General features: G+C 46.1%; 1 protein-coding gene across 2 annotated transcripts in view; it reads left to right on the top strand.

Annotated features, from left to right (window-relative positions):
- LOC6503585 overlaps positions 1–18,333 on the top strand; it is a 67,770-nt gene extending 49,437 nt beyond the window's left edge. For both annotated transcript variants that reach the window (XM_044716710.1, XM_044716709.1), the window contains exons 8-11: positions 9,026–12,170; positions 12,252–12,391; positions 12,459–13,242; positions 13,308–18,333. In XM_044716710.1, the coding sequence (XP_044572645.1) occupies positions 9,026–12,170; positions 12,252–12,391; positions 12,459–13,242; positions 13,308–15,333 (6,095 nt within the window). In that variant the 3' untranslated portion in view covers positions 15,334–18,333. The remainder of the gene's footprint in view (positions 1–9,025; positions 12,171–12,251; positions 12,392–12,458; positions 13,243–13,307) is intronic.
- The last annotated feature ends 217 nt before the right edge of the window (positions 18,334–18,550 follow it).

Genomic DNA, 18,550 nt, shown 5'->3' with positions numbered 1-18,550 from the left:
AAAAGTCACTTGCAAAAGCCATCGCACCTGCACACCGCCGTTTATGAAATTTTGAACAAAATTGAAATTACGCTAATTGTTTGGACTCGACTCGCGAGTGCTAGTAAACGTGACACTGAGAAAAAAATTAGGACAAATAATAAAATATATATATTTTTATAAACTAATATTAAAAAAAAAAAATAAAATTTTTAATCAAAAAAAAAATTATAATAATTCTTTAAATTTTAAGACTAAGAATCTTTCTTCCTCCCCCCGCTGAAAAAAAAGAGGTACCACCCTTGAAAAAAGAAAAGAGAAAAAGAGTGTGGGGGAACAACGGGTTTTTGGGAGCAGAGCAAAAACAATTAGCGAATTTGATGAGCAAATCCCCGTTACACGCGTCCAAAAACCGGGGGGTCTCTGCTAATAAAAGGGGGGGAGAATGGTTCACCCAAAACACAGAGAGAGAGAGAGAGTGGGGGCTGTGAGTGGAAGAGAGAGAATGCAACAGTAGTTGGTGCAGCTAATTAATAGACTTTTGTGTGAGTGAGTGAGTGTGTCTCAGGATTGCGGTTCTCTGTGTATATGTGTGTGTGATTGTGTGTTTGTGTGTTAGTGTGCATTCGTTTTGTTTGTCCAGCGCATTAGCCGCCAATTCGCTTTCGTATCCGCATTCACATTCGTACATCCGCATCCGCTCTGCCCACCTCCCACCCCACATCCGCAGCCAATTTGTTTGCCTGGCAGTTTGTCAGTTTTGCGGCTCCCACTTTGGAACAGAGCGCTCGCGAGTGTGTTTGCTAATTAGTAAATCATAATTACTCACTCGCATTTCACAATTTGTAAGCCCAGCATTTCATCCTGCCACTGGCTTCACCCATCCGCCCCCCATCCATTGCCGCCCAGAATGGCAATCCAATCCATCCATCCAGGTCCTGGCAATCCATCCATCTAACTGTTCGGCGAAAAATTCACCATTCGACTGAGCCTGGTTCGAGTGGTTTTTGGCTATTCAATGTGACAACTTGGCTAAAATAACACTAAGAGAAATTCTTTTGACATTCTTAATTTTTCATAAATTATAAACAACAAATTTTTATTTATTTAGTTAAATGTAAATATTTATTTCTTATATATTTTTTTATTATATTTCCAATTTAATATAAAGTCCACCCCTTTTCTTTGCTAGTGTAACGGTAAACGCATCTTTCTGATTACCCCACAGGCAAATGCATAAAGAGAACAAGCGAAAATTGTCAATGGAGAGTTGGCCTGTGGATGGGGATGGGGGGCGGGCGGAGCATATTTTGACAAAATAAGAGAAAGGATTGGGAGGCAGGAGGATGAGGGAACAATATTAACCAGCCATTTCACGGCTTGGTTGGATTACTGTTTTGTCAACAACGTAATGGGAATGGGAATGAGTTATTTAATGCATTTCCACTCGATTTTTTTAATAAAGAGAGTACAAAACGACGAATTGCTAACTTTTACTACCAAGAGCAAGAGAGAGAGAGAGCTCAAAAACTGTTGCTTGCTTTAAGGCGCTGGGAAACTAATTACCAACTCAAACGGTAAACTAACAAAAACAACAAGACAGAGCAAGGCTCTGCCTGAAAGAGAGAAAAAAAACAAAAGCCAAAGAGTCAACACACACACACATATGCATCTCTGCTTCCTTGGTAATTATATATGTATTAGTTAGTGTATCCATGTGTGTGTGGGCTTTTTCTTTTTCACTTTTCACCATCTCGCTCGCACTGTGGCTCGCTGAGACTTTTGCTTACATATGTAATTAAATTGCTCAATTAAAATTGCACACCCTTTTGATTATCGCCGGCCCACTCTTTTCTCGTCCCGCATATATCCCTCTCGTTCACTTTATCCAGCTGCCTCGCTCTCAATTTTTGTTATTAATCAGAGAAAATCGTTGCCCAAAAAGCAAGGCTTAACTTATGCACTGAAAGAAAGAAAAAATGTTAATAATAAATAAATCTCATCTGTAAGTTACATATATTATCGCTTTTAATTTTTTGTTGCCTACTTTTTTGGACAAAATTGCATTTTTTGTGCAGTGCTCTCTCCCGCACACACACACACACATACACATGCAGTTTCAGTTTCTCTGAGCTCTGAAGCAAAATGACGGCCACAATTGCCCGGAATAAAATATGCTTTACTTTTTTTTTTGTTGTATTTTCAATTTTCTTTTGTGATGCTGCTACAGCCTGCCAGTCTGCCGTACTACTCCCCTTTTTTATCCTCCCGTCTCTTCTGCCGCCGCTGCCACGCTTTTACCGTTAAATCAACACCATTTCGTAAATTAAAAGTGCCAAGCAAAGCGTTTGCGCTGCTGCCTCAGCCTCAGCCTCAGCTTCTGCTTCTGCCGGGGAGCACAGCGTTCATATTAACTGTATTTACAATTATACGGTGTTCACTATCTGCTCGCTGGCCCGCTGCTCCCTCTCTGACTCCCCTCCGCCCCCCCGCTCTCCTTTTTGCATATGTGCCGTGCCATAATTCCCGCTGCTCCATCTCGCTTTCACTCTCCAACCCCCTCACCCTCACCACCCCACACTCTCATTTCTCTTACTCTCTCTCTCGCTGCTCTTTGATGTTTGCACAAGTTCGAAACTGCGACTTCATCTTCTGCTGCCGTTGCTGGCAGAGCTGCTTCTGGCTGTGCATCTTCATCTTCTTCTTCTGCCAACAACAAATTCCCCATGGTGCTAATTAGCGGTTGTGTCCTTCGTCCTGCGTCGCTCACTGCCTGCCTTCTGCCTCCTGCCTTCGTTTTGCTTGCTCTTGTGCTGCGTCTTTTCTCGTATATTTTTTAATTGGCCGCTTTCTTGTTTTCTTTCACTTTATCCTATTGGCTTTGTTGCTTTTTCAATTGCTTCTTTGTTATTATTGTATTTACTTTCTTCTCTTTTTTTAGAAGAGAGGGATTTGATTGGATTTTGTGATTTAATTTTGATTAATAGTAGATTAATAGTTTCAAAATCGAAATAAAATAGAAGATATTTTTTAGAAAATAATAACAAAATATAGAAACAATTATTGCAATTGTCCTTATATGTCCTTTTAGTCCTTTTTTTTCACCCCCTAGTATGTCTCACCCCTTTCTGTTGTTGTTGTTTTCAATTGTCTAATTGAAAGTTAAATAAATTTTTGGTAACTTGTGCAGAAATTTTGTGCTGCTGCAGCAGAGTCCACAATTCCAGTGGGAATTACAACGAGTGGAAGAGAGACAAAGGTAGGGAAGGTGGAACAGTTAGGGGAGCCCGACTACAGAGAGAGAGGGGAGGGGGCAGAGCAGAGCAAAGCTGGGATAAGCTCAGGTTAATTTCTGTTTACCGTTATTTGTTGGTCATGGCAAAACTATTTGCCAAAATGGTCGAAATTTAATTGCACAATTATAGAAATGCAAATTAAGGATAGAGTAGAGGATGCAAAAGGGACGTGAGGTTGATAATTGGCAAAAACAACTTTGAATTACTAGGTCAGCATCACACACACGCACACACACACACGTACTGAGCAAATCGCAACCACAAATAGAGACATTAGGCCTATCCCCCTCCCACACACACACTTTACTCTTAGAACTCCCCCCCTTGGACTCTCTTTGTTTCATCATATTTCCCCACACTCCTTGCATCGCACTCACACCCACATAGCCCCTCCCCCCACTGCCGCATAGACCGCCTCAATATTTACTCTTTGTACTTGCAAAAGAAATTGTACTAATGGAATTATTTCATTTTCGAGCAAAGAGCGAACGAGATAGTCTATGGATCGTATGGCAAGAGGGAGTAGGAAAGCTATACGGGAAGGAGATAGTGGGTGGAGTGCTGGGGTGGTGGCGGGTGGTGGGGTGGGTGTGCGTTACTTCTCGTTTTGTTTTGTTTGTCGTTTTGATTTACTTTTGGTTTTTTTTTTTTTTTTATATATTTCTTTGCTGTGCAAATAACTCGCAATGTTCCACGTTTCATCGGTCTTTCCACAGCCTCAACCCCCCCACCCCCCTCAAAGGTCTTCTTCATGGTCGTCTCCTTCTTCTTGGGACTCTGTCTCCAAAGTCGCGAGTGCAGAAATCAAAGTAGAAAATTTAGCAAAGAAATCAACGATAGACGAGGAAGAAAAGCTTTCAAGCACTGAGAGAAAATTTGTTTAAAAATTTAAATTAAAAAATATATTTATTAAAATATATTTATATTATTATTTATAATTCCAAATTATAATTATAATTTATAGATTTTTTTTAAATATATACTTTAATTTCTGATATATTTTTATCACGGTGTTTAAAAGGAAATCAGAGAAGAAGAAAAAAAAAACCTCAAGCCCTACTGCCTACTGTCCGCTTTTCGCTCTCCTACTCACCTCACTCTCTTCTTGAACACCACTTCCTGCGCCGCTGTCTCTGATTCTGCTGCCTCCGCTGCTGCTGCTGCTGCCACTGCGGCCACTGTCGACGTTGAAACTTTTTTGTTTTCCTTTGGGGCGGTTCAAATAATTTTTTGACTGATTGAATTATTAATAAAATTGATCGAAATGCAAAGAGAACCACCGCCGCTGCCGCCGCCGCCGCCATCGACGACGACGACGATGTTGCTGCTGGTCAGCAAATAAAAAAAAAATTAAATAAAATAAGAAAGAAAAAAATATATGAACGGAAATTTATATTTTTTTTAATATACATACATACATATATATATACTATATTTTTGTTCTTCACTTTTCTTATTTGTTTGTTGTATTATTTGATTGAATTACTTTAAAGCAATTGCAGTGGGGAATTTGTTTTTGTTGTCTGTCGCTCATAAGTATGCTATGGAAATTGAGGTAATATTGGAGGACATTGGACAAAAGGGGACACAGGATGGGAGATGGTAGAAGGAAGGTGGTATGACAGAAAGAGAGAGAGAGAGAGGAGTGGTTGTAGGTCACATTTAATTAACACAAAATTCCATTAATGTGAATTAATTACAGATGACTTAATTTGGTTGAACATGTGTTTCATAGTGCTCATGTTGTTGTTATAGTTGTTGTTGTTGTTGAGCAGGAAATCAATTGTCCAGGACATTTGATCGAAGGATACAACAGGATTCATCAAACTGATGACCAGTAAATTATTTACTTTTAATTGCTAACTAATAAATGGTATTTATTATCAAGGGTTCTTTTTTTTTATTAAATAAATCGATAATATAATTATCGATAGTTTCGATAACTCAACAATAGCCTTAAAAGATAGTTTTCAGTTCAGTAAATCACTATATTTGTCTTTAAAAATTGCTAACTAATAAATGGCATTTTTTATCGGCGGGGGTGCTTTATATTTCATTAAAAGACTGTTATCGATAACTTCGATAAATCAACTATGTCCTTAAAATATATATGTTTCTTTAAAAACTTTAAAAAATAACCTCTTCTATTTATATTAGAACTCCTTTGAATATCCTTTCAAAATAAAAAACTATCGATAAAGAATAACTACCATATCGATTGTTATCGTATGTCACCTGTCCTTCTCTTTTAAAATTATTAAATCAAGTCCATCATAAATGTGAATTGGAAGTTTTTACGATTTATTTCCGCGGTCATTTCGCCTCAGTTTCATTTATTTTTGTTTCCTTGGCCATTCGGCCAGGGAGTGCATAAAATATTTACCGAATATTTTAAAATTGAAATTAAATAATAAAAAAAAAAAAACAAAAAAAAGGAAAACAAAAATGGGAAAAACGAAACTCGTGTGCCCTCCAACCCCTTTTGGCAACCCCAATGTTGATGTTTTTTTTTTTGTTTTTTCGTTGCGCCCCCAACGTTTTTATTAATTAATTTATTTGGTGTTGTTGTTGCTGTTGTTTCATATACATGTAGGGTTTTTTGCTCCACATATGGATATAAACTGGAAGCTGTATACCCCTTTTTTTTAACATTACTTTTAATTCGAGGGTGGTAGAGTTTTATTAAATTTTATTTTTTTGATTTATTTTTGGTTAAAAAAATGTTTGGAAAAATCTGTCTTAATTATTATTTAAATGTTTGGATATATATTTAATATTAGAGGGTATTTAAGACTTCTATATAACCATTAATTAACTGCCATTTTGTATTGTTTTCAATTTGATTTACATCATTTTTTATTGGCTGTTGATCTTTTTATGGCTCGTGTTGTGTGCCACTGATATTAATATTAAATATTTATTTTGTGATTTTTATTTAATTTGCAATCTATAATTGCAATTTGATTGAGCTACAGTTACGTGTGTTTTTTTTTCCCCCCGTAATATTTATGTGTTGGAATATTTATGGCAATAAAGTGTTGCCTACTTTTTGGGGCATTCGCTTAACAATCACAAAATTGAAATGAGTGCCTTATTAAAATTTTAACGCTTTATTTTTTGTAATAATTTTTGTTAATGGTTTACAGGGGGTGAACTACTTTGATGTGTTTTTTTTTTTGTATTTCTCTTGGGATTCTGAAGGACACAAGAGAGAGTTAGAGGGAGAGGGCGAATAAAATTCTAAACATTTGATTTTATTATTTTTTTTAGACTCCTTTTTGGATAGACTCACCCCCTAACTCGCGGGTCTTTTATTTTAATTACATTGATTTTGGCTAAATGCCGTTATTGTTTGTCCTTCCTATCCACCTCTCCTCCCTCCTTCTATCCTCCTTCTATCCTTCTTCTATCCTCCTCTCTTGCTCTAGTTATTGCCTCCTCTCGTCGTTCTATTTGCTTATCATTAAAATTGTAAAATTATTAAAATGCCAAAAACAAAAACTAAGACAAACACAAAAACCTCCCCCTTTTTTTTCGGCGGGTGTTTCATTTCAAAATTTTAAATACTCTAACCCAGAGAAAAATAAAAAATAAACTAAAAAATAAATATTAAAAAAAGAGAGATACAGAGAGTTAAAAAAAGAGAGTTTAAAAAAAGAGAAATAAATCTTAAACTAATCTTAAATTAATAACTAATAATATTTATGATTTTTATGATTTTATGATTTTTTTAAGAGTGAGAATCCCCCCCTAGGTTGTGAGTCCTTGAGTTCTGAAGTCCTTGAAACCCACCCACTCCCTCTCCCCCTCCCCTCCTCTCACCCTTCTGAAAGCGCTTTAAAATATTCAATTGGCGGCTGCTCATTATTTGTTAAGTGGCTTAATGAAAGCCACTCCCCCCGCCCCCCTTTCTGCTGGCTTCTCTTCGTCCTTCGTCCTTCTTCTCGTCCGATTTCTGATTCGTGATTACCTCTCCCTCTCCCCCCCCCTTGCTCCTGACCAGCAGCTTTAATTAAATCGCATTTTTTAATGTGTTTGCATAACTTTTGCCTACACTCGGACAAAATTAAAACCAAAACGCGCTCTCTAATTGGGAAATGAGTTTAATGAGATTGCTCTCAGGGATTGCTCTTTAAGGACTTAAGTTTTGATGCGAAATCGATCCACAAATCCTTTAGGGTATTCCTCTTAAGAATCGGATTGGAATTGACAAAGATATGGCCATCGGAAGGTATCATATTCGAAAATCTCGGATTTTATAAGGGGTAGCCCAGGAAAATTTTGAAAAATATTTTAAAAATATTTTGTGTACGGATTTAGATGCAGAATGATGGAGAATTGATCCACAAATCTTTAGAGGTATTCCTTTTAATGATCGGGAAATACAAAAGATATAGACATTAGAAGGGACTATATTGGAATATCTCGGTTTTTTGTAAGGGGTACCCCTAGCAAAATTTGAAAAAATTGTAAAAAATATTTTGTGTCAGGATTTTGATGGAGATTGGTGGGGAATCGCTTCACAAATGTTTTAAGGTATTCCGCTCAAGGATCGGAGGAGAATTACCAAAGATATAGACATCAGAAGGAGCCATATGAGAATATCCCTGTTTTTGCAAGGGGGTACCCCTAGGAAAATATGAAAAAATTTTAAAAAATATTTTGTGTCAGGATTTTGATGGAGATTGGTGGGGAATCGCTTCACAAATGTTTTAAGGTATTCCGCTCAAGGATCGGAGGAGAATTACCAAAGATATAGACATCAGAAGGAGCCATATGAGAATATCCCTGTTTTTGCAAGGGGGTACCCCTAGGAAAATATGAAAAAATTTTAAAAAATATTTTGTGTCAGGATTTTGATGGAGATTGGTGGGGAATCGCTTCACAAATGTTTTAAGGTATTCCGCTCAAGGATCGGAGGAGAATTACCAAAGATATAGACATCAGAAGGAGCCATGTGGGAATATCCCTGTTTTTGCAAGGGGTACCCTTAGGAAAATTTGAAAAAATTGTAAAAAATATTTTGTGTCAGGATTTTGATGGAGATTGGTGGGGAATCGCTTCACAAATGTTTTAAGGTATTCCGCTCAAGGATCGGATGGGAAATACCAAAGATATAGAAATCAGAAGGAGCCATGTGGGAATATCCCTGTTTTTGCAAGGGGTACCCTTAGGAAAATTTGAAAAAAATTTTAAAAAATATTTTGTGTCAGGATTTTGATGGAGATTGGTGGGGAATCGCTTCACAAATGTTTTAAGGTATTCCGCTCAAGGATCGGAGGAGAATTACCAAAGATATAGACATCAGAAGGAGCCATGTGGGAATATCCCTGTTTTTGCAAGGGGGTACCCCTAGGAAAATATGAAAAAATTTTAAAAAATATTTGGTATCCAGATTTTAATGCAATTTGGTGGGGAATTAATCCACCAAATTTAGAGGAATTTTAAGGTATTCCTCTCAAGAATCGGACACCATTCAGCAAAGATATAGCCATCGGAAGTGGTCATTTTTTAAAATTAAAATTTCGACAAGGGGTTACATCATAAAATTTTGAAAAAAAAAATGTATGGAAAAATTATTTTTTTGAGTTTTAGATGCAGTTTGGTGGGAAATGGAAGCACTCCGCTTGAGGATCGGATAGGAATTGGAAAAGATATAGACATTAGGGGGGCTGAAAATATAATTTTTTTTAAAAATATTATTTTTAACTAAAATCCTAATTCTAATGAATTTTTTTTTATTTTTTTAGACAAACTGGCGAGCTGTTTTGTGTGCAAGGCGGAGGCCTGTCCCCGCACCCGCCCCCTGAAGAAGGGGCGTGGCCAGCAGTACGGAATACCGGATGAGTCGATTCCGGCAGGAGCCCGGGTCTGCAACAGCTGCCAGTGCAAGTCGGTGCGGAGTCGGTATCCGCACTGCCCGCTGCCGACGTGCCCCAATCCCAAGGATCGGGCCCAGCGGCTAAGGAACATACCATCCCGACTGTTCGAACTGGCGCCGGAGGTGAGGGATCCGGTGATGGCCGAATTCCAGATACCGCCGCATGCCACACGATGCTGTTCCGCCTGCCTGATGCGCATCCGCCGGAAACTGGATCCGCAACTGAATCTCAATGATGCCGCCATGCTGGGCGGAGCTGGAAGCGGAGGTGGTGGCAGCGGTGGCCTTGGCGCCGGCAGCGGCAGTGGCGGGGATGAGACGGACGTCAGCACCTCCTCCTGCGATGAACGGGAGCCGGGTGGCTCGGATACTGCCTCTGTGGAGAGTCCGGAGAACTTGCAACGTCACAAGTCCTTGACTCTGGTGAAGCAGCAACAGCAACAGCAACAACAACAACAGCAGCAGCAACAACAACAGCAACACTTGCAACAACAACAACAGCAACCATTGTCGCAACCTCAGCCACCACCACCGGCGCCACAACAGAAGTCCTCCGGATCGGGTGGTGTTCCCACAACCACGCCCCTTATCATAACGCCCACCCGGAAGGCGACCGGAGGAGCGGACAACGAGCGACTGCTGCCACCGGCCGCCGGCCAGGCGCCCAAGAAGCAGAAGACCAGCGAGGAGTACGACTCGTCGGCCACGGAGACGGCGGACGAGGAGAACGAGAACTCGCCGGCGAACCGTCAGAGTCCGAAGGTTCTCTTCCCCAGCAGTGGCAGTGGCAGTGGCGGCAGTGGAGTCGTCGGTGGTCATGCCAACAATGTGGGTGGCAGCCTGCAGCCGCCGGTGGTGGTGCCACTGGGCGGTGGAGGACAACCGGGACAGCAGGCGGCCAACGGGCCGATGGGTATGCGACGGGAGGCGGTGAACAATGTCCAGGACTGTGTCTTCTCGGTGATAGAGAGATCCCTGAAGCACAAGGGCCCACAGCCCAAGGGAGGATCTGGACAGGGACAGGGACAGCAGCAGCAGCAACAGCAACAGCAGCAGGGAGCCGGAGGACAGCCCGTCCAGAGCCAATCCCCCTCCCAGCAGCAGCAGCAGCAATCAGCCAACAACCTGGAACGCAAGGAACTGACCATTGTCCGGGAGTATCGACAGGATCCAACGGCTATACTGAAGCAGCAGGGCAGCAGCGGAGTAAGTGCATCGCCCACCTCCCAGGCGGGCAGCCTGCCGCACGGCACCTCCGTCCAGAAACTGGGCGGCAACCGATCCGGGCCACCGCCCCCTGGTGGCAGCAACAACGGCACCGCCAGCGACTCCAATTTGGCCACCCTATCGGTGGTTAGCCCCCACCTGGGCGTGGGTCTGGCCCATCCCGGCCTGATGGGCCACGGCGGGGTGGACAAGGCCACCATAACGCCGGTGGTGAAGAGCGGCTCCAGTGCCAGCAAAGGTGGCACCACTCCGACACCACCAGAGACCATCATCTACAATGTCCCGGCGGCACATCCGCGGTCGGTGCACGGCGGCCATCCTTCGCAGCATCTACAGCATGCCCCCCACCCGGTGGTGCATCATCCGGTGCAGCAGCAGCAGCAGCAGCAGCAAGTCCAGCAACAGGTGCAGCAGCAGCAGCAGCAGATGCTGCAAGTCCCAGAGCCGGAGCCGCAAACTCTGGACCTGAGTATCAAGAAGCCGCCGCGGGATGGTCATTCCCCGCACACGGGCGGTCCGGGCGGAGGAGGCTCATCGTCGAGTGTCTCGTCGGTGTCGTCGGACCGCCACCATGTGACGCCACCTATCATGTCCAGTGCCGTGAAGCACATTGTCCGCTCTACGGGCATGTATCGCGGGGAGGTGCCGCCCCCCAACTCGTATCTGTATCCCCAGCCGCCGCCCCACGGCGTCCTGAAGGCCACCGGCGGAGTGGGCGTCGTTCCCGGAGTGGGTGTGGTGTCGGGAGTGCCCGGCGGTTCGCCCTACGGCATCGCTATGCCCTTTTCGATAACCGGACAGGGACAGTTGCCGCCGAGGGCGGGGCAACCGCCGCCGGCACAGCCGCCACCTGGACGGGGCGGAGTGGGCGTGAAGGGAGCACCGCCCAAGCTGAGTCCCCAGCAGGCCCACCATCCCATGCATCCCTCCCAGCAGCAACAGCAGCAGCAGCAGCAGCAGGCGGCGCAGCAGCAACAGCAGGCCGCAGCAGCGGCAGCGGCAGTCGCCAATGTCCAGCTCTTGGCCAAGAGTGGCTCCATCACCCACGGCACCCCGGCGAACAGTGCCCAGCAGCAGATCATAGTCCATGCCGCGGCAGTGGCCGCCACAGCAGCCGCCTCCACGCCCTCCATGCTCAGTCCGAAGTTCGAGGGACTCGTCCAGCGCCAGACGACACTGGATCCAGGTGGCCCAGGGCCGGGATCGGGCGGTTCCGGCAGCGGCAGTGTCAGCAACAAGCACGGCTCCATCACCCAGGGCACACCGCTCCACCTGCCGCCCCACCACCTGGAGAACAAGCGGGCCTACGAGTTCTACAAGAGCTCCTCCCGCCACAGTCCCGCCCAGCAGCCGGGCTCCCAGCAGCAGCAGCAGCAGCAACAGCAACAGGTGCTGCCACCGCCGCCCCAGCAGTCCTCGCCCCAGGCCCCGCCCCCTCAGGGCTATGGTGTGGGCGTGGGCTCGCCCTATGCCCGGTCACCGTTTGGCGGGGTGGTGGACCAGCCGCCAGTGCTGAGCACCCGCCAGATCGTGATGAACGACTACATCACCTCGCAGCAGATGCAGGGCCAGCAGCAGCAGCAGCAGCAACAGCAGCAGCAGCGCAACATGTCGCGCGGCAGTAGCGCCAGCGGGGGAGGAGGCGGTGGCTCTGACAAGGAGTCGCCCTCGCCCCGGAACAGTGTGGGCAGTGCCGGCGGATTCGGGGGCTATGGAGACAAGGATCCAGGTCCCAGGGGCCGGCCAGAGTACTCCAGCCGGGCCTCCCCGGCCGAACACGCCAACAGGTAAGGGTTCCCTTGTCCTTGTCCACTTTTCTTCCTGTTTCCTGTCCAAGGACCAGTTCTAATGGTTATCCTCCATTCCAGCACTCCCAGTCCACATCGCACGCCGCCGCCCCAGCGCCAGGGCGTCATCCAGAGGCACAACACCGGCTCCAAGCCGCCATCGCCGGCAGCTCCGCCACCCAGCCGGATGCACATCGTCGCTCCCTACCAGTATGCTCCAGGTAAGGACTACAGATCCTGTTTCTCAGAAGGATTCCGGCTAATCCCCATTCTGTTTATCTCTTCCAGCCGGCCACGATGCCCTGGCCTCGTTCGTGGACGTGGCGGTGCAGCAGCCCCAGCTCCCAGTGCCCTCCCAGAAGGACGACAAGTCGCCGGGATCGGCTCAGGGACCGGGACCGGGTCCGGGGCCAGGTCCCTCGCCCGGAGGGCCCTCGGCACCGCCACCGCCCCACGCTCTGGTGGGGGTGGGACAGCCACCGCCACCACCGGCCGCACACCACGAGCTGTCCCGGTACCGTGATATAGCCATGCACCAGCAAATGGCCGCCATGGTCCATCAGCAGCAGCTGGTCCAGGCCCAGCACCAGCAGTACCGGCACCATCTGAGCGCCGCCCACGTCGACCTCCAGCGGCGCATGGAGCAGGCCAAGCGCGACCAGCGCCAGCAGCAGCACCAGCAGCAGCAGCACCAGATCCAGCAGCAGCTCAACCACGCCATAGAGCAGCGCGACCGCGAGATCATGCAGAGCCAGGAGCGGACGCAGCGGGAGCGGGATCGCGAACGCGAACGGGAACGGGAGCGGGAGCGAGAACGCGAACAGGATCGGGAGAGGCAACGCGAACGGGAGCGGGAGAGAGAACGGGAGCGGGAGCGCCGGGATCAGGATCGAGAGCGGCGGGTGGCGGCCGAGGAGCGAGACCGGGACAGCCGGCGCATGGAGCGCATGTTCGGCGGCGGTGTGGTCACAGCGGCCGGGGCAGGCGCCGGAGGACCTCCGCCCGGCCACTACATACGCACCTCGGTTCCGGAGCCGGGTACACCACGCTCCATGCCCGATCGGGAAAGAGAGTAAGTATCCCCCTGGAGGTTTCTGAGGGATTCCAGACTAATCCTAGTTCTACCACCTTCCACAGCTACTACCGTGCCGCGCATGGCGGTCCACCGGCGGAGGACGCACCTGGCCAGCTGAGCGCCCAGAGCCTCATCGACGCCATCATCAAGCACGAGATCAACCGGACGAACGATGCCACCGGAGCGGCGGTTCGCTCCGAGTTTCCACGCCCCTCGCCGGCCTTCGCCAGCCACGCCCCGCCGCCGCCGCCCCGCTCGTCAGCCGGACCGGGAGTACCCGGTGGCGCCGGCACCCGATCCTCGCCAGCCAATGTCCTGCATCCGTTGTTCTTGCGCGACCACCGGCAGGCCCATGAGGCCGGAGCGGTGTCCCTGCTGACGGCGGAGAACAACGGCAAGCCGAGCTCCTCCAGCTCCCCCAACGTGATCAACATCGACCTGGACCAGGAGCGCATCTCGGCGGCGGCGGCAGCAGCAGCGGCAGCCGTGGCCCACCAGCAACAGGGCGCTCCACCGCCCTCGGGCCCCGGCGGACAGCCCCGCTCCGTCCACGGCCATGTACGCACTCCCACTTCCCAGGCGGGCGGTGGTGGCGCCGGCGGAGCACCGCCCAGCGCCCAGCAGATCCACACCAAGAGCATCACCTTCGGGGAGCTCACCGATTCGATCATAACCAATGACTACGGCACCAGTCCCCACCTGCGACCGACGCCGCCGTTCATGGCCTACATGCAGGACCCGCAGCCGATCCTCCAGGAGCGCTGGAAGCAGAACCGCCGGATGCCGTACAAGGCCGAGGATGCCAAGCAGCCGCAGCAGCAGCAGCATCCGGGCGGCAATCCGCCGGGTGGCAATCCGAGTGGCGGCTCAGCCGGCGGATCGAGCGGCGGACGCGCCAACACCCCCGGCGAGGATGGCCGGAATATCATACGAATGCCCCAGGCAGTCAGTCCACGGAAGTACACCCACGAGATGATGTTGCATCAGGTGCTGGCGGCGACGGCTGCCACGCCCGGGCACTACTTCCCGCCAGCACCGCCCGGCTCGGTGGTGGGACGGGTGGGAGCGCCCATGCCGCCGGATCAGCGCGGCGGACCCGGGGGCGGTGGTGGCCCGCCGGGTAGCGGAGGCGATGGTCCACCGGGCGGTGGTCCTGGCGGCGGAGGAGGAGGAGGAGGCGGCGGTGGCGGAGGATCCACCAACATCGATAACTATGTCAAGAATCGGATTGCGGAGGTGATGCGGGATGACATCTGCTATGCCAAGACCCGGATCGTGGAAGTCCGTTCGGAGGACGAGGTGACCGCCGATCTGGTGGCAGCCGCCCACCATACCCACGCCTCGGCGGTCCATGCCGCCCACGCCGCCCATGTGGCCCATGCGGCACATGCCGCCCATGCCGCCGCTTTGGAGCAGCAGCATCGCAACAAGGAGCCGCCACCGCCGGAGATCAGTGTCTCCCGGAAGACGCCCAACCAGTACGAGGTGGTGGAGGCCAGCGGACGGCGTTCAGCCGGCGGCAGTAGTGCCGGAAGTGCCGGCTCCGTCTCCGTTTCCGTTTCGGGGGCCAACAGCCACCATTCGCTGTACCATCCCCCGCCCACGGCCTACGCCCCCAACACCTACGCCTTCCCGTACAGCGCCCTGACGGTGCCGAGTGCCGCCGGCGGTCTGCCGCCCCCGCAGCCGCTGCAACTGGCCGCCCACCAGGTGGTGGCGCCACCCGGGCACATCAGCAAGGCGGCCAAGGCGGCCCTGGCCCTCAGCGAACTGGGCGCAGCCGGCGGTGGCGTCTCCCTGGTAGTGGGTGGCGGCGGAGGCGGCGGTGGTGGCGGCGGTGGCGGCGGACCACCATCGGGCGGTGTACCAGGCGGCGGCAGTGGCGCTGGAGGAGCACCGGGCGGTGGCGGAGGTCCCGGTGGCCCCGGAGGACCTGGTGGCGCCGTCAATCCCGTGTCCGTGGCAGCTGTGGCAGCGGCAACAGCGGCCGCTGTGACAGCGGCGGCAGTGACGGCGGCAACAGCGCCGGCCAGCGAACCGAAGCCTCTGCTGTCCTCCAAGTACGAGGCCCTGAGCGACGAGGATTAGTTGTGACTGCCGGCGTCTTCGTCGGCGTCGGCCACGCAGTCACACCTGCGGTCAGTGGGAGTAGGAGTAGGAGGAGGAGTTGGAGGAGGAGGAGTGCCCCAATCCCTGGTAGCCACCAGTAATGCCAGTCTGGTGTACGGATATCCCAGCTACCGGCGGCACTCGCAGTCACAGTTGCATCCGCAGCCGTTGTCGCCGCATCGATACCAGGCCAGTGCCCTGCCACCACCCCTCCAGTCCCAGCAGCAGCAGCAGCAGCAGCCACATCATCATCCAGCGCATCAGCAGCATCCGCATTCGCATCCACATCCGCATCAGCATCCGCATCCGCATCAGCAACTACAGCAGCAGCAGCAGAGGAGCTTGTATTATGCCAGTGAGCACTATACGGGTGGCGGGAGCAACCCTGGCTACTACTAGCAACATGCAACATGCAACAGCGGCAGCAGCAACTTGTAAGAGACAGAAAACAAAAGAAAGCAACATAACTGGGTGAGTTCTAAGAGCAACATGCAACAAATATGAGAAAAGTAAGCAACCATGCAACATGCAACATGCAACATGCAACCATGCAACATGCAACATGCAACACTGAGAGTAGGCTACCACTTAGCGATAAGCGATAAGCGATTTAAGTAAGATTTAAAAAATTACCCAAAAATTGTTGGACAAGAAGCCCTAAACTATTGTGTAAAAAAAATATATATACCAAGGGCTTTAAAACAAATTTAAATTAAAATACTTAAAAAATAAAATCAAGAGGTTAAATGAAAAAAATAATAAGAAGAAGAAGAAGGAGAGGGAGAGGGAGAAAATGTAAAAGAAGGAGACAAAAGAGTAAGCGAGAAAGGGAGAGGTGGCAAGAGTTTTAAAAAATTAAAAATTAAAAACAATTTATAATTAATTATACATTTATTTAGACTTTCTACTTTCTCATTCTAATACTAAATTAAATTGTAAAATTATATATTTTTTATTATCAATTATTTAAATGTTTTTTTTCTTTTTATTCTCTTTAATTGTGAAATATATTTGTAAAAATTAAAACTTTAAAACTACAAAATTAAAGAATTAGATTTAAAAATAATATTTCGAATTTTTTCAAAAAATTGTTTTCGAAAAAGGAATCTGCCTTTTCCCCGACTTGACTCTCCAGAAACCAGATTTCAACATTTAACTGTGTCGTTTGTTTAAGTGTACATGTGATTTAATGTCCTGGATGTGTGTGCGTGTATGTATGTGTGTCCTGTCGCAAGTAGCTCTAGCCGCTCTAGCTCAGTATCCTGAGTCCTTGTCGGATCGTAATAATTGATGGAAACTAAAAACTGAAAACCGGAAAATGCAAAATCTAAATGGTATAATTATGAGAAAAAAATAAATAAAAAAAACACACACATATAAATATACAATACACTTACAAAAATAAGAAGTAAAAACAAAAAGTATATATATATATAAAAAAAAACACACTGTTGGGCTGTTCTTAGAGAAAAAAAAAACAAAAAATATTACAAGGAAAAAAAGAAAGAAAAATGAGAAACAACTAAATATATACATTAATTATAGGAGACTTTAAAACATTATTTAAACGACTTTTTGTAAATTTCATAAAACTGCGCATAAGTTTAGCAAAACATCATTTTAATCAATTATATATCTATACCAGAGTATATATAAAAAGTAATATATATTTACTAAAGTTGTACTATTATTCGATTAGAAATATGTATATGTAATTTTTTTTTTTTGCTATTTTTATACGCAAGATCTAATTTATGGAGCATTATTGTGTTTTTTATTCTCCTCCTAAAAACAAAAAAAAAAACAAAAGCTATTGAATTATTTACGTGTAATTGTTAAGCTAATGAAAATTTCAGTGTAAGTAAAAAAAAAAAAGGAAAAAATCAACCCAATATATAGTATATGTATGTAAAAAAAAAAGAAAATGATACCATTTATGTATGCATTCATATATTTATGTCATTACGGTCTATATGGATGTATATGTATAGGTGTGGATATATATATATATATATATATATATATAAATATATGGGATATATACATACGCATATTTTTTATAAAACATTACGTCTTACGAAACAGTTTTAGTGTTAGCTACTTTACTCTTAAATTCGTTTTTTTTTTGTAACTTATTTTTTTTTTATATATATACATCTATGCAAACGTGAAACCAATTTAAAAACGAAAAAAAAAATCGTGAACACAAAAAAATTAAATATTTTTAATACATAATGAAACTAAAAACAAAAATCTATATATATGTATACATATATATAAAAATATAAAATAAACAACAAACGCTAAGACTTATTCAACAAAAAAAAAAAAAACAAAAAAACAAAAATTGTAAAATATTAACAAACAACACATACATATATATATGTAAAAGCTAATGCCGCAAAAGAAAAATAATGATAGATATTCGAAAGCGGAAATAGAAACAAAATACGGAAACGGAAACGGATATGAAATACAAAAAAAACCGCAAGAAAACGCAACTCTGGCCGGCAGAGCAGCAGCTACGTTTTAGTTTAGAGCAAGAAGCGTTTTTTTTTTATAAATATATATATATATATATGAAAATTATAAAACAAAAAAGTAAAGAAACAAATTCTATATATATATATACAGAAAATTTTACAAAAACAATATATATATATATATATTAATATAATAAATGTATGTAAAACGGCAGCATAATAACTAACAGAATAACTGGAGCCCGAGGATCGATCGGTAAGGATAATATTAAAATGGAGATTACGGATCGGAGCGACCGGAGCCGGAAATGCTGAGACACGCCCACACAACGAAAGAACTGCCGTTGTCGCCCCCATCCGATCTCCCAATTTCCCCCGATTTGGATAGTGAGCACTTTCTATACATATAATATATATATATATAAATAAATGATTACTGTATGAATAACCGAATTTTAAGGCTGGTCGCATTAAAAATTAAACAAAAAAAAAAAAACAAAAACGCCGGCTAAATGAATGTAAAACAACAACAAAAAATATGTGTAGGCACAAAATGTGCCCTGAAAAAAAAACAAATATCTCAAATTCGCTAAATTTGGAGAAACGTATTCATAATTTTTTTTTTGGTCAAGCCCCTCTGTTTTATCAATTCTATTCGATATAAAAAAACAAAAGATACAAATTCAAAATCCAGATGAATAAACACAGTTTTT

The sequence above is a fragment of the Drosophila ananassae genome, chromosome XL (assembly GCF_017639315.1).
Source record: "Drosophila ananassae strain 14024-0371.13 chromosome XL, ASM1763931v2, whole genome shotgun sequence".
Lineage (NCBI taxonomy): Eukaryota > Metazoa > Arthropoda > Insecta > Diptera > Drosophilidae > Drosophila > Drosophila ananassae.
This window is presented reverse-complemented; position numbering and strand designations above follow the sequence as displayed.